The sequence below is a fragment of the Xiphias gladius genome, chromosome 23 (assembly GCF_016859285.1).
Source record: "Xiphias gladius isolate SHS-SW01 ecotype Sanya breed wild chromosome 23, ASM1685928v1, whole genome shotgun sequence".
In the NCBI taxonomy this organism is placed as follows: Eukaryota; Metazoa; Chordata; class Actinopteri; order Istiophoriformes; family Xiphiidae; genus Xiphias; species Xiphias gladius.
In genome coordinates, this window is record NC_053422.1 from 29,911,082 (window position 1) to 29,927,537 (window position 16,456).

General features: G+C 37.6%; 1 protein-coding gene across 8 annotated transcripts in view; it reads left to right on the forward strand.

Moving 5' to 3' along the window:
• abhd18 (abhydrolase domain containing 18) overlaps positions 1–13,187 on the forward strand; it is a 38,353-nt gene extending 25,166 nt beyond the window's left edge. For 2 of the 8 annotated variants that reach the window (XM_040119216.1, XM_040119215.1), the window contains 9 exons: positions 173–200; positions 3,285–3,344; positions 3,462–3,600; positions 3,859–3,948; positions 5,014–5,115; positions 5,626–5,855; positions 7,105–7,241; positions 8,345–8,507; positions 9,401–9,535. In XM_040119216.1, coding sequence (XP_039975150.1) covers positions 173–200; positions 3,285–3,344; positions 3,462–3,600; positions 3,859–3,948; positions 5,014–5,115; positions 5,626–5,855; positions 7,105–7,241; positions 8,345–8,507; positions 9,401–9,488 — 1,037 coding nt within the window. In that variant the 3' untranslated portion in view covers positions 9,489–9,535. Of the gene's footprint in view, positions 1–172; positions 201–3,284; positions 3,345–3,461; positions 3,601–3,858; positions 3,949–5,013; positions 5,116–5,625; positions 5,856–7,104; positions 7,732–8,344; positions 8,508–9,400; positions 9,537–9,750 lie in introns of those variants that run through there. The other 6 variants (XM_040119212.1, XM_040119217.1, XM_040119213.1 and 3 more) reach the window with 5 other exon arrangements.
• Positions 13,188–16,456: the final 3,269 nt, after the last annotated feature.

Genomic DNA, 16,456 nt, shown 5'->3' on the forward strand with positions numbered 1-16,456 from the left:
TGATGAAACAAGTGTATTATTTAGTAAGCATGAAGAAGAATATACTCTTGCCTGCAGCATGCACAAATGGGACTGAATTCCATCCACTGGTCATATGTTTGCGTCTTCTTGTTATCTTTATCTGATGTATACTGTCTGCAAACTTCTTTTTATTCCTTGACTGACCTTTTACATGGCTATCGTAAACCCAAAGACCAACTGTAAGTTAACTCCCTTCCACACGCTTTAGTTGATTGATTACCATTTCTTCACTTTTTCCTCCTTTTCTTCAGTGAAGTCATGTTACTGTATTTATTGTTTCCTATTAAATAATGTGCAGTCTGTCATATTTAAATGTATTTTCATAGCATGTAAAACCAATATACAAATAGTATGTCATTAATCAGGCATAAAAAACAAATGTAAAATACAAAATAAATACAAAAACAAAGGAAAAAAGAATAAAGGGGATACATGTGAATCTGCAATTACTACCGAGTAACACAACATGCTACTTTGGCAAGGACCAGTTTAGGAAATGACTTTAAAAAAATCAGAACAACAGGATTATTTTGTTGATTATTTTAATTAAACTTACACACAGTTAGATTGTCCTAAGCACTAGAATGTACTGTATTCAGTGGGAATTCAAAAGTCACAGTCAGTATTAATTAACATTTTGACAGTTGGTTGGGTTTTTAATTTCAGACAGAACTAGATTAAAGTGAGCTTTCATTTTTAAAAATGACAAGAAAAATGTGAAGAAAATGTGAAAATGTTTAAAACTAGAAACCTGACAAAGGAATTTCAATTTGCATTTGATGGCTACAGACGTGACATCGTTCTAACTCACTATAAGTGATGATCTGCCAACAAGCTAACTGTTTTGATTCTGTATTTTGTTTTGTTATGGAGCAGCTGTGGCTCAGGCGGTAGAGTGGGTTGTCCACTAACTGGAAGGTCGGTGGTTCGATCCCCGATCCTCCAGTCCACACGTCGAAGTGTCCTTGGGCAAGATACTGAACAAAAATTGACATGTATCGTGTGTGTGTGTGGAAAGCGCAGTATGTATAGAAAAGAGCACTGTATGTGTGTGTGCATGGGTGAACATTGCAGTAATGTAAAGTGCTTTGAGTGGTCGATAAGTCCATTTACCAATTTGTCAGATTGCAGAGGATCTGCTCTTTTTTTACCAGCTGACGGGTATACCATGTCTTTAGTACAGCAAGCATCTGTACTGTCAGTAACAGTGGTTATTTGTGCTTAAAATACAGACAGAAAGAACAAGCAGTAGTTTGTTTGTATAAATGTAGTATAGCCCAAAAGACAATGGATTTTTGACACTGATATTTGGGAGTTAAAATAAACTGTTACAGATACTGTATCTGCCGATATTTATGTTTTTACATGAAAATGTAAAAACATATAATAGTGCAGCAGCAGAATTACAACTTGCATTAGCTTTGTAGCTGATATTTAAATGAGTTGTTTTTGCTATAACTTGCTGTAATTGTGAAACACATCACACGTACAGAAAATTCACAGCATGAGATAGAATGAGATTTTACCACTGCATTATGTTGTTCAAGCACACAATTGATCTTTGATTGCTGTAGGCTTATTATTAGTGAGCATTTCGGGCAAAGATATTGTTTGAAATCTATCTATACTTGTGCTTAAAGCTGCAACAATTAGTTGACTGATTAGTCAATCAAAACCATTTCATCTATTTTATCAGTTAATTAATTCAGTCATTTTTAAAGCAACATGCCAAACCTTATCTGGTTCCAACTACTCAAATGTGACAATTTTTCTGTTTTTTTTTTGTCATTTACAGTATGTCAGCAAATTGAATATCTAAATGTTTTTGGACAGTTAATCAGACAACAAAGATATATTGAAGACATCACCGTCGGCTCTCAGAAACTGGGATTGCCTTTTTTTGCAATTTTTTAAACATTTAATATACTAAACAATGAATCTTGAAAATAATCAATGAATTAATCAGTAATTTGATTAATTGTTAGCTGTAGCCTTACTTTTACTGATGCAAATACTATACCTTTTTGATAGCACACTTTGAGAAATATAAACACGTTTTTTTTTTAACTACAAAACTTTTTTTTAATTGAACAAACAAAGCCAAGTTCTCAAATGTAAATGTTGTCTAAACACAAGCAACTGTACAAGAACTTTTTCTAAAATAAGATATAGTTTAAAAACTAAAAAATAAGGTTGATTTATCAAGAACATGAACATGAACGAGACAATGAATCCGACCTGGTATCATTTGTGCTTCACTAACTGGGAATGTATGTAAATTTGATGTCAGCTTTCAGTGCTTGACAGTTTTGGATACTGTGTGCTATAGATCCATCAGTTGGTACCAAACTACGGTGGCTCTTAAGAACAAAGCACATACAAGACTGAAAGCAAAAACATTAAGGGAAATGTGCTCCAAATTCAGAAATAAAATAAATATGAAAACACATACAAATGGGGAAAACACATGCAACAAGAACTGCTACAGTGGAAGTGCTCTGGGACACTTTATCCACGTATAAAGTTTAACTTAACTTAAGTTTACTTTAGTTTTGTAGTTTGTTCCTTCACAGAAGACAGCAGCAATTGGCAGCTTGGTTTCATAGCTTTTAAAATTGATCCCAAAGGAAAACCAGAGTCACGTTAAAAAAAAAAAAGTGTCAAAACATCCAAAAAAACTTCTCAAACCACTCCTAAAGCTTAACTGTCCTCTCGACTCTTGACATCTGTTCAGTATGTTCCAAACTCAATTTCTCCACAACAAAGCTAAATCCACTACTTCTCTGTTGCTCTATCAACTCCTCATCTCAGTGCTCCAACCCTCTACTGGAAGTAGTTTATTTAAGTCAATTAAATTTTATTGCTATATCCCAATGACAACCTCTATCCTTAGACCCTCAATTCAGAGAAGGAAAAACTCTCCCCAAAACCCTTTAAGGGTGAAAACGATGGAAAAAACCTCACGAACAGCAACAGAGGAGGAATCCCTCTTCCAGGACAGATAGACAGACAGACAGACAGGAAATAGATGTTGTGTGTACTGAGTAAACCAAAGTACTAAAATTAAAATTTGGTAAATCAGGATGTGAAAATTATAGAAAGGTTATTTAGTGATTTATTTGGTAAAGCAGCAATTATCTGGAACATACTGAAAATGGGAATCAGTGGATTATGCTATGGCAGTGATTAGAGAAGTTTATATGGATGGTTTGATGTTTTGTTTTTCCCATGGTTAAAATCCATTTGAACTGCTGTTAATACAGGATAATTACAGCTGCCATCCTCAGGGAAGGATCAAGCTACAAACTTCTCAGAGCCACCTGGTAAGACTACAGGGGATGATGGTTTCTTACGAATACAGAATTTCAGTCGACTCTTCCTGTAAAGCTAGGATTAAATCAGTGTAAAGTAAACAGAGACATTATCTCTGAGTATTTTAGGCGGTCCAGTCTCAAGAATGTATCAGACCTGTTTGTCATGGGAGGGGCTTTGATCCTGGAGTCAACAGCGCTGCTCCGCTGGCTGGATAGAGAAGGATACTGGCCACTGGGAATGACTGGCATCTCCATGGGAGGATACGTGAGTCACCAGAACATCACACATTCTGTCATTTCCTTTATTAAAGCAGTTTTCACTTTGATTTCCTTTTATCAAACTCTACAGTGGGTTCCAAAAGTCTCCAACCAATTTCCCATTCTCCACCTGTATTCCTCTAAATAACTAGTCAACAGGCTTGTTATCCTGCAGACCCATAGTCACCAGCACCTTACTTTAAATTTGGGAAGTAAATATGTTACTGTTATTTTTAATAAAACCCATTGTGGTCTTTGTGTCCAGATGGCGTCCCTGGCAGTGACTAACTGGCCGAAGCCCATCCCTCTGATTCCCTGTTTGTCCTGGTCCACTGCCTCTAGTGTCTTCACCACGGTAACACATTCTTTGTACCCAGCATAGATAAGTAAGGAGACATTCGGTTACCAGAGCAGCATTAAAGTTGACACCATAACCAAATATTTTCCTAGACGTGCAGTAAGTGTGTTACCTGGACATCTCTGTAGCGATGGTCTAAAGTTTGAGGAGTTATTATAAATATTTAGTATGTTTCTAGATTAATGTCAGACAAAGGACGATTGGTAACTTGTGATGAATACTTTCTAACAAAAGTGTTCTCTCTGTGAAGGAAACAGTCTACTGTCGCTCCACTAATTCTCCACTGTGTTTTCCACTCGACTGCATGGCTGGGCCAGCTCAGTCAGGTCCACTCCGGTCCTCCTCTTGTCAGCTTTGGTTCCTTCAGATGTAGAACAAAAATACTTAAAGGATGAGGATTACCATTCATTGTCCATCATGGTCTCAACAAATAGTTGCTCTGTGTACATCTGCAGCATGCAACTCTCAAGCCTCCATATCTCTGCTCTCACCCTCTCACTCTTCCCTAGTATCTGCCCTCAGGCCAAAACATATTACATAAGACCCGTGTTTTGTCTGATGGAAATATGAGTTACGCCCCAGGTTTACAGTCTTGTTAGTATGATAACCCCTCTCTTAGTTGTACAGCGACCAATAACTATTTCAGTGTACATACAGGCATGTAAGTATGGTTTGGTATGGTTAAAAAATCCTTTAATGTGAGAAAGAACTGGTTCAATTGCAACCCAACAGCAATGAATTCTGAAGAGTGTTTCAAACTTAAACTTGTTGGATCCCAAATGGTCCTTTTTGCGTGTGAGTGTGTGTGTGTGTGTGTGTGTGTGTGTGTGTGTGTGTGTGTGTGTGTGTGTGTGTGTGTGTGTGTGTGTGTGTGTGTGTGTGTGTGTGTGTGTGTGTGTGTGTGTGTGTGGGTTTGTTTTGGTTTTGGTTTTTTTGTTTTACTATCACTTATTGTCCTCAAGTAAGTATGACCCTGTGCTGTGTGTGTGGGTGTGTGTGTGTGTGTGTGTGTGTGTGTGTGTGTGTGTGGGTCTGGGTCTGGGTCTGGGTCTGTGTGTGCAGGGTGTGCTGAGTAAAGCAGTGAACTGGACAGAGCTGGAGAAGCAGTATGCTATTAACTCGGTGTATGAAGAGGAGATCATTAACCTGTTGGAGTACTGTGGGGTATGTTATCCTTCAACTTTTTTTGAAGATCAGTCACTCCTACTCTCCAGAACCAGGGTGGTACAACTGGCTATAAGGTTACAGTTTTGGTTTATAAGTTGACCAATCAAAAGAAAAATAATCAATTATGACTAGAATAAGTAATAGTTGAGTCACTTATCAAGAATAAGTAAACATTTGCTTGTTGTAGCTCCACAAACGCTCAAATTAGCATGCTTTTCTTTGTTTCATGTAAGTATGAAATGACATTTTTAGATTGTTTGTTGTTCTTGTTTGTTTTGTCAAATAATCAGACCACATTAGAAATTTTTAAGTTCTATAGGGCTCTGGTAACATGTGTTAGGCATTTGTCATTATTTCAATCAGAGAAATTTCCATCAAGGAATTGTACATTGATTAAAAAAATGGTTGTAAAGTTGGATGGCTCTTTTAGGAAGCTCTCCAAAAACCAGAGCAGCAACCCTAACCCTAACACACATTAGCATCAGTCTGTGTCCCCCCATCTATCAGGCTGATTCCTTTAAGATGGGTCCAGAACTTGCAAAGAATGTGGACTCTATGGAGCATCTGCTGGGTCCGTCTGGAGGTGACAGAGTTTCATTGGACCAGTACTCCAAAGCTGGAGGGGAAGCTGAGATTGGACAAGGCTTGTTGATTGGTGGAGGCAGGGCTAGAGACAGAGGAGACCATTTATTATCATCAGTGAACAGCAGTGGGGCAAGTTTGGACTCTGTACCAAGGTAAACAAGTTAAGTTCTTGTGAATAAAGCTACAAAATATTTTCTTTTCAGGTTTATCAAATAGCCTCTTCATATTTGGAATATCCACTTTTGTTCAGAAATGCATGTGTGACTTTCCTTTTTTTGTTTCTGGACATGTTCCACATGCTTCAAGTGACACAACACTTTCTAAACATTACATTGGTAAAGTGAAAAGATTTAAACACCTAGTCATTATGTATATACTGTATGTATTGTCTGATTTGATGTACATAATAAGTAGGGCTTCTAAGCACATTGGGCTGATAAACTGTCACTGTTAGGATAATTGCGGCACACCATTTTTGTCACATTTGTTGTTATAATTACTATTATTATTAGACACTCAACATATAATTCCTGAGAGAAGACCCTTGTGGGGTCCCCCTTATATATCCCGAGAGAGGTTGTTTTGAGACCAAACGAAGACAGTGTAGGTTGTTAAAAAAATACAATGGTCAACAGTGTCAAAAGCCTTAGAAAGATGCACAAACAGCATAGCACAGTGCTTTTTCCCGTACAGTACAATGTATGATATTATTCAGTACACTTGTAGTGTCAGAAATTTGATTAAGTCGTGGACTAAAACCTGACTGCAGGGTGATTTGCCCTTTGTCAGAACAAACAAACTATGAACATGGACATAGTGTTACAGGGCACTATTTAATAAGAAATCAGAAATTAATCTGACAAATGGATTGGCCTGTGAAAACTCTAACTGTAAAAAAACTGTAACACATTTATGACAGATTTTATTGACCAACGGCAGATAAATCTTTGTTTTCCACAATTTAAAATTTTGTTAATATATTTTTTTTACTAGTTCTAAGGATTTTTAAAGAACGACCTACTTGGCAGCTATTGTGTGTCTGGACTGATCCACAAAAAACCCTTTCTCTGTTTGTATAGAAAAGGGATAATGTATGAGTCTGTATGTAATATTTAATCTAATGGTGTATATCCCACACTATTTTGATACAGTTGTCTTAATTTTCACTTATTTCACAATATATTGTGTTGTGGAGATCACACATTACTCATAAATTGTTATGCTATCACAATCAAATCTGTGATGTGTTACAATATGTTTTAGTTGTTTTTTGTTTCCTTGTTTTGTTTAACTGATTTTGTTTATTTTCAGGATGTAAGGATCAGCATGTTGCTCCAGTGACACTGTTTTATCACTTAGGTTTCATCTAAAATCTTTTTTTTTATTTATTTATTTTTTTAGAAGCCTTCATGCGAACAACAGAATGCATGGGAAGAAGACAAATTCAGCTAAATGCTTTCGACCGTCATTGCATAGGGAGTCTATAAGCTTCATGAAGGGAGTGATGGATGAATGTACACACATGGCCAACTTCTCTGGTATGTTTTGTAGTGCAAACAGACAGATTTACAGGCAAAGTTTCTGATTAGTATCATAACAAGTAGGACAGAGGTAAGCAAATAATCAAAAAATATTGTTAATACTGTTACAGGTAGTGGATCAAAAGTCACACCCAGAAACAGCTCCAAATAAATTTACTAAAGCAATGTTTCCATCACAGAGAGAGATTTATCAGGTAAACAATAAGGGACATTACAAGTAGCAGGCTATACAGGGCAATATACACAGTATTACTCCACCTCCATAATGAAAAACATTCTGCTGCCCAAATAGAACCAGTCAGGACAGTGCTGAAGTAGCACCACTGGGCTTTCACAACAAGACGTGTAAGCTACACCCGAAGTTGATGGAGGACAAAGTTATACCTGTATCATTGATCTACTACAAGAAAATGACAAACTTCTGATAGAGCCATATTGAAGTTGAGTTCAATCTTCTGATAGAGCCACAACGAATTTTGTAATTATGGTAATTATCCTACCTAAATAATAAAGAATCAGATTCTACGATTATTATAGTGTTCATTATTATAAAATGACATCACAGAAATTAGATGAATTGCATAAATAGGCCAAAAGAGGGCAGTAGAGGACAAATGTAAATGCTGGTGGTGGCTGCAGCACCATTGTTGGCTGTGAAGCCAAATACATTAAAAATCCATCCCATTATTTGCTGTGAACACTGAACCACATGACCAGGCAACATCAGTGGTGCATTGTGTTGTGGTAGGTACATGTCTGTCAGTGTGTGTACTTGAGAGCAAAACCAGTATTAGTATGGTGTTCCTAATAAAGTAGTCACTGAGTGTATGTATAATCCAAGATGATTCATAATTTATTCTTCACTCAGTGACTACAGGTCTGCTCTGCATCATTGTGCTCAGCGCTACCACTTCTAACGATAACCATATGGAAGATATACTGTACTAATTGGTGACCAGTAAGGAGAGGCTAAAACAGGGGTGATATGATCTCGTCTTCTGTACCAGCTGAAGACATAAGGTGTTTTTTTAGCTTTAAACACTGAATACAATGAATTCTAATAATCAAATGGTAATGGTATGTCCTTCCATCTTTCCTAGTCCCGGTAGACACCAGTCTCATCATCGTGGTCCAGGCCATAGAGGATGCCTACATCCCTCGCACAGGGGTCCTCAGTCTGCAGGAGATTTGGCCAGGATGTGAAGTCAGATATCTGAATGGAGGACACATCAGTGCATACCTGTTTAAACAGAACGTCTTCAGGTAAACTGCTGACTCACAGCAGAGCAAACGATGTGTAAGGTCAGGTGTGATAGGTAATTAAGGGTGCCTACAAGAAAACAGAGTCGATGAATACTTGATTGGAGAGCACAGGTCATATTTGGCTTTGTAGTATGACTTTGAGTGTTGAAGTACTGCTTTTTTGCAGGAGTAAATGGTCAGTACAATGATTAGCTTGGCCTGTAAAACCCTGTCACACTTTTATCCCTGTCACACTCCTTTCTCTTCTCAGTAGCAACAAGTCATATGTGACAGAGTGAAGCCCAGAGGTGTGGAATGGAGTCGCAGAGTTTGTTCTTGACTCAGACTTTGTCTTTAACACCAATGACTTGTGAATGCACTTGGACTTAAGTCTTTTGCCTTTGAGTTGATATCCTTCCCAAGCCCAAAGATCAAAACACTTAAAAAGACATTCACTTTTCAGAAGCAGGAGGGAAAGGTGCGACTGTTAGTGTAGAGCAACAGACAGACAAACAGAAGCTATCTCAGATTATCACATTCATACAATAAAACACGCTGGCAGGAGTCCTGCTGCTTTTGCCAGTTTAAATGACAAAGATCCCCAACAACAGGTCATATCAGCTGCAGATAATTAGGATGAGTGTTTTAGAGAACTTGCTAAAGGGCCAAAAAGAGTCTATTTAATGTGCTCTCTGCCAGCTGGTGTGTGTACTTACACCACCCTGTAACGAGAGGACAACGAAATTAATCTCTTTTAGAGAAACAACTGTTATTTATACTGTTATTTAAATTTGTCAGATACCCGTTGAATCAACATTTCACACCTGATCATCTTGCTTTAAAAGTTTCTAAAGTTTATTTCAAAGTAATAATTAAGATTTTTTTAAAAGCATCCATTATTTCTGTAAATTTAGATTTGACTTAACGCAGAAAGGTTTAGCACCTGGACTTGACCTGGGACTTCACTGCAAGTCCAAACACAGTGGGCATGGAAATTCTTGAAAGCTACGAACATTTTTTCAATGCAATGCAAAGCCACTTTGCATTGGATTGTACAATAAAGCTTGTCCTTATAAAGATGAGTATGTTTGGTTTTTGTTGACAGTGCATCAGAGGCATTGATTCAACATCTCCTGTCTACCTACAAAAAAAGTACAATAAGTTTCACAAAGTAAACTAATTTTTGGACATGATCATTTCTTTGTTCTGCCACCCACTGCTGTGTTATTGTTTTAGAATGATTGCATATCTGTTTTATTTGCAGACAAGCCATATACGATGCATTCAACAGATTCTGCCTGAAGTATCCCAACCTGCACAAACTATGACAGGCTTACGTTGCTGTCACAACACCAGGACCAGCCTGTCCACAGACCAGAAGCCTCAGCATGACATATGGCAGTGAAAATATTTCGTTTTGAAACATGATGTGTCTGAGCTTTACAGGCCATCCATAGTCAAAGGTTTAGCTGGGCACAGTCACTTTCTAATTCTTTACATTTCCTGCTTCTGCAGAGGGAGTTGTGTGTGCCTTGCTGTCCCCAAATGAGTATAAGTGACTGAAACTTTAGCAGTATCAAAAATGTTGTGGAAAGAGTATGTGGTTGTCAAAGGAACACTCAGGCCTCTGGTTTCACTTTGGTAACCTGGTGGTAATGGACAATAACCCTGTGGTTCTCACGGGTTCACTGGTACACACCAGCAGGCTGGAAGTGTGCAGCTTTGTCATGAATATTTTACCTTTCTCCTTTACCTGGAGAAAGTCCTGATAGGACACACAAACAGTCATTGTAATATTACAACAACAAAAATATCAACTCACTGTTGTGCAGCTACTACAGAACATAGATTAAAACAGTATATGATAAATTACAAGAAAGTACAAAGTATCAGTACAAAATATCATAGGAATGTTGTAAAATATAGATATGTTAGGGATTACATCAAAGAATATGAAATAAGTTACACTCACTGTAAAGCTGCTTTCATGACACAGGAATATAATAATAAATGATTATAACAGATTTCACTGTAATGGAAATGGAATTGGTTAAATTTATATTCCTTAAGATTTTGATGAATTTAGAGAATGTTTTTGATACAATTTATGGTTGGCATTATTTCTGCAATAACCACTCATAACCACATTATTTGCAGTCAGTAATTATCTCTTTACATAGTAGTTTTCAGTGTTCGTCGTGGAGTCTGCCATTCCCATACAGGATTAAAATGACCTGCCTACACTCAAAGAATTCACCGGAAATGATGCAGCAAGTAATTTATTCTGATTGACATCAGCCTCACTGTTGACTGTTCACATCTCTCTCTACTACAGCCATATCATGCCTGTGTTAACATTTCCTAATGCTGCTACATCACATAAAAAGTATTACAGGCAGCACACCTCCAACTCCTCAGCAAGGTAATCAACTTTACTGTTCCCTGCTGTGTGTGGAAGCCTACTGGCTCCTTGCGCAGCATGAAATCAGATGTAGTAAATAAACATAATTGCTGACATACTATTATTAAGCTGTTATCACAGACTTTTAGCTCTGTTTCCTTCATCTCCTGTCAACAATATCTGGCTCTGTAGCAGCTACATGTTCCACTCTTTAGTCTGTAACTGTGTCTGTCTGCTGTTTGTTGCTGGGCAGGTAGTGTACAGTGGCTTGTTACAGCTTCTTCTCTGAAAACAGCTGTCTGCTACTGATAGAGATAAAGTTGATGACAACGGTGCGACTAAACCAGTAAAGTTGTTGGCCATAAAACCAAAACAATAAGCTGAAAGACACTCAATATCTCTGTAGAGCTGAGGGGACTGCATAGTTGTTGATAATTCACTTTGGGTTTATCACCAGCAAGAGGATATTTCACATCACACATAGTCTTTTTATACACTGTTAAGATAAAAAATATTGATTAGTGCACCTCTAAGATGACTGAACAATTGTGTATTGATGACGCCAGATAAATGTGATTAGTGTGTGGGGGATGACTGATCTCAGTAAAGTTGTGCTGAACTGTTATGATGTTCATAATATCAAATGGCAGATAGAGGCAGCTCGTTATTTTGAATTAGCTCCACCTTTTCAGTCTTTGCCCACTGGACCACCACCACTGGTCTCTCAGCCAGAACATCCCATTTTGAAACTAGAGGCTTCAGTGTTTTTGACAGAAACATTCCAGGATCAGCATAACAAGACACAGTGAAGGATGGCAACAGCTTGTTTTATATTGTCCAGATTATATGCCACATTTCAGTATATTATAATAGGGTTAATTAAATGCTGTATCTGATACTGTACATATCCTTTAGTCATACATGAGTAAAGTGAGCTGTACATAGAACGTGTGATGAGAAAGAATAGCATGTGAATGTGTCTGAAAAAATGTAGGCATATTGAGTGAAAGTTCTCTGGACTGACCCCTCTTTTTCTGGTGTCCACTCCCGCCTTCCTTGCTCTGTGTGACCATCTGCAGTTTATCCAAAAAATTCTGTTTCCTTGTGACATGGACTCTCGTTTCTTCTTTTAGCTCATAGTCAGTGACAATATGCTGAACTCATTGTCTTACTTTTTTTTTCTCCCTCAAATGACATAAAGGACTGCTTATGTCACTTTCACTACATCCACTGTCATTTGCCCAGGCTTCATTTACCAGCACACAGCCATAAAAACCTATTTCTTCACAATATTTGGTTTTTCTCAAGGATTAAATACCATCAGCACCATAGTTTTTGGTTGAAGTATATAAGTGTTGCTTGAGTAGCACTCAGTTACTCGAGCGAATCAGATGGAAAGAATGAAACTAATCTCCCACCAACAGCCAATGATGTGACCATATGGAAAGAAAGTCCAGGCACTTCAAGTGTAAACCAAAAGACAGAGTGGACTGGATGAGGCCAGGCGACTGCACAGTTTAGCTGTGGGATGATCTGAGAAGAATCTCAAATCAGTGCAAAATTGCCCCGATGAAATATGAAATGAAATGCATTTTTTTAAACGAATTTGGTAATTTTATTTTAAAATTAAATTCTTGCTGTACTTAATGAAAATCAGAATAAGGAATCAGTTATTAATTGACAACTTTAGTATTATTACTTTACTTGTCATTCATTGATTCATCATTAAATGCAAATTTTAAAGATAAATTTTAAAATGCTTGTTTTAGATGTCTCAGTTTGTCAATTAATTATAACACACCATAAAGTCTCTAATTATTCCAGCAGAGCCCAGATTGGTGGGTTCTGCCAGTATTTTATATTAGACTGCAGGTGAGTGGTATCTTTTTTAATTTGAGAAAAGTAAGCTTTCTGCAGAAATGCATTAGCATATGTTGTGATCAGTATGATTATTCCATGGATAGATGCAGAGGTTTTAACAGAGAGAACATTTTCCGCCTTTACCACCCAGCAGTAGTTACTTGAAATGACTAACTATAGCTGAGGACTGAGTCTATCCAGCAGCTCAGAGGTGGAACAACAGTGTCTGTGATCAGAGAAATAAGAAAACGTATTGATGATGTTAGTCCACTGAAACAAAGCAGGAGAGCAGATGGACAGTTCAGGCTCCCGTTTCCCAAAAGGATCTAAAGATGATCTTAGCCTATAGATTTACAGTGGGAATAAGATCATTTTACAATGGGACTGAGAACAAATATTTTAGATAATCCGTTCACACAGTGGCGGCTAGTGTGGAGACAAACCAACAGAAAGACACCCAGTACTCAGTCTTTCTGAGCTACTGAGTTGCAACCAGTGAATTTCCTTCATGGATGATAAAAGTCCAACTTGATTTTGACCCCGCTTGCTCCTGACTCAGTACAGCACTCTTGTTAACCAAATATGTCTTGTCTTTTAAGGACCACACCGCATTTTCAACTTTTAGCTCCTTAAATGCAAATCATGTACGCTTCATGATTTTACCATTTCTGAATGCATGCTGTACATGTTTTAGATTAATGGATGGCTTTTTCCTGCTGCTTCAGGCAGCCAGTTCCACATGTTATGAATATAAAACTCTTGGGTAGTCTAATCTATTACAGCAAACATCAGTTTACATGTTCTGGTAACGCAGTTCAAGTGCAGATTGACTTGAAACTTCTGTAAATCCCCTTATTATTACAAGGAAACTGAAAACAATTGATGCAGACTAGATGTTCTCTGTGATGGATTACACAACTCAAGCAAATGTATGTTCTTACTGTACAGAAATGAATGGAAGCCAGTGGCTGTGTGTAGCAGTCGGAACAGTAAATCAGAATTTCTAAAACAAAGTAGCTTGGTTTGGAAAGTGGTTAGCTGTGATGTGAAGTGTCAAGGATTTGTAGTAAATTGGATGCAAATATGCAAAACTGCTGGGATGGCTCTATAAGAACCTGCTGATGCCACTTTCTGCAGCGCAGTGCAGTATTTTTCCAACATTTGCTAATGGAAACTATTTGCCTGTAGACCTTTTTCACTGCAGACATTTTGACTTGTCACAGCAGGAAAAGCACAGCTGGGACAAATAGCATTATCATTGACTCTGTTCCATTCAGTTCCATTAACAGAATGCACAACGGCAGAGCACTGGACCTGGCTAATTTTAATGGAACCTCGCTGTCATTGATTTCCCTCGTGCTTTTCCTGCTGTTAAATGTCAAAAGGTCTGCTATGAAAAGCTCTATAAAGCCCCATTCGGACAGGATGAGCATCACATGAAATCTTTCCTGTGATACTCAGTAATTTAACTAATTGTTCCAGACAGCATTTTTACCCTAGTGAAGTGACAGGACCAGGTCTGTAATAGACCTGGACATTCATTTATTACAGACCTGGTCCTGAGATCCACTTTATGATATAAAAACATGGCTCCAGACAGGATTAAAATAGAGGAGGAGCAGTCAAGTTCACAGGAAAACAGGGGGTCATTGTAGCGGTAACTATTACTGGGGTGGGGATGAGAAATGACCCACAAGTGATGGGATTAAAATCAATGACCAGCGCAAGTCAAGTTAAAATCACCCCACCTCCCCTACAGACAGAAATCTAGTCTGAATGGGGCTTTAGTTGTGTGTTTCTTTTGTTTGTTGTCTTGTTCGGTGTTTTCGAGGGGCGGTTAGAAAATGTTGTAATGTTTTTTTCTTTCACCGACAGTCATCTTCCAGGTAACTGTGCCATGTTATTGTTGCTCCCTTCTATAATTTTGTTCTCTTGCCACTGACACAGCAGACGTTCTTTTTCCTGACCAAGCTGTTTGTCAACCACCACACTTCCAGCAAATGAGTAGTCAAGTTGCTGCAGCTTGATGTTTTTTTTCTATACCTATATATTTGTAAAATATATTATTATGTGTTTTCAACTAGGTTTCTATGGGTTTCAATGGATTTTAAAACCTTTACTACATTAATAAAATGGTGTTAGAGATCCCGAACACACTGCTGTACAAAATTCCACCTGTAAAATGGCACTTTCTTCAGAATTAAAAGATAACTAAAACCTTTCTCTGTTTTAATTCTCAATTTTTCTTATCAACAAATTTCATGTGCAGAGCCATGGAATTTGTTGTTGTTGAGACACTTCAGTCTTTACTGGATTGGTGGACCCAACAGACCAACATTTCTATCCCTACAGCCATGCTGCCAGCATAGCTAAAATACTGAAAAACTCATCAATGAGCCAGACTGTTGCACTGGGTGACTTGTTCCTTCATTACCATGAAAACCCACACTGTAGTTTATTTTGCCTCAGTACCACGTACACCATCCTGCTGCCACAAATACTCATCAGAGCACCAAATGTGGATTAATCCTCCCCTAAAAATAGTCCCTAACAAATGCATTGTTTATTCCTGTTTGCTGAATAAGAAATACAGTTAGCAGCTGTTTTAGGAAAATTAAAGTCTTTTTTGGAAGTGAAACTATATATTTTTGAGCCGTTAGATTTGAGAGATTTGAGTGGGATTTATGTCTTCAGTAGAAACCAATGGGACTGAAGCCAAGAGCCACAGACGGAGGAGGGAAGTCAGAAAGTATTGACTGACTGAAACAGACTGACACATTGCTGGTTTTGTTTTTTTCATGAAAAATATAGATTGTGACCAGACTTACTATTTAAGGGAACAATTGTGTGGTTATCAGTGGCCACAGAAACAAAGGTCGTTGTTTCAGAGAGCACAAATTAATAGAGTTGATGTTTGCTCAGGGAAATTGCAGGATAGATCCTGACAAAACCTTCATTTTTGGGTGAGGCCCTGTCACATTATAGATGCTGTACTGCTCCTTTTTTCTGATTTGATCTGCAGTGACAAGTAGATCATAACTAAGTCGAGGACAGAGAGTGTAGTGTTTGAGAACTCCTAATGTCTCTTGCTGGCTACTCAATACTGACTGTGACTAACTCCACTGTGTGTACTGATCTTTTGAATTCCCCCTGAATACAGTACATTCTAGTGCTTAGTACAATCTGTGTGTAAGTTTCATTAAAATAATCAACAAAATAATCCTGTTGTCCTGACTTTCTTCACTTTTTCCTCCTTTTCTTCAGTGAAGTCATGTTACTGTATTTATGGTTTCCTATTAATTAATGTGCAGTCTGTCATATTTAAATGTATTTTCATAGCATGTAAAACCAATATACAAATAGTATGTCATTAATCAGGCATAAAAAAAAACATTTTAAATACAAAATAAATACAAAAACAAAGGAAAAAAGAATAAAGGGGGATACAGGTGAATCCACAATTACTACCGAGTAACACAACATGCTGTCGTGCTACTTTGGCAAGGACCAGTTTAGGAAATGACTTTAAAAAACTAAGGCTGCGGTTATTCTGTAGTCTTTCTGAGAATAGGCTCCTACAGGGGAAAAAAAAGACATTAAATTGCATGGAGCTACTCTCATTATTTATTTATAGGCATGACCTTCTTAGAGGTGTTATAGGTCTTATAAGTTTTCATCCAATTACATATAATGAGTGGAGTAAAATGGG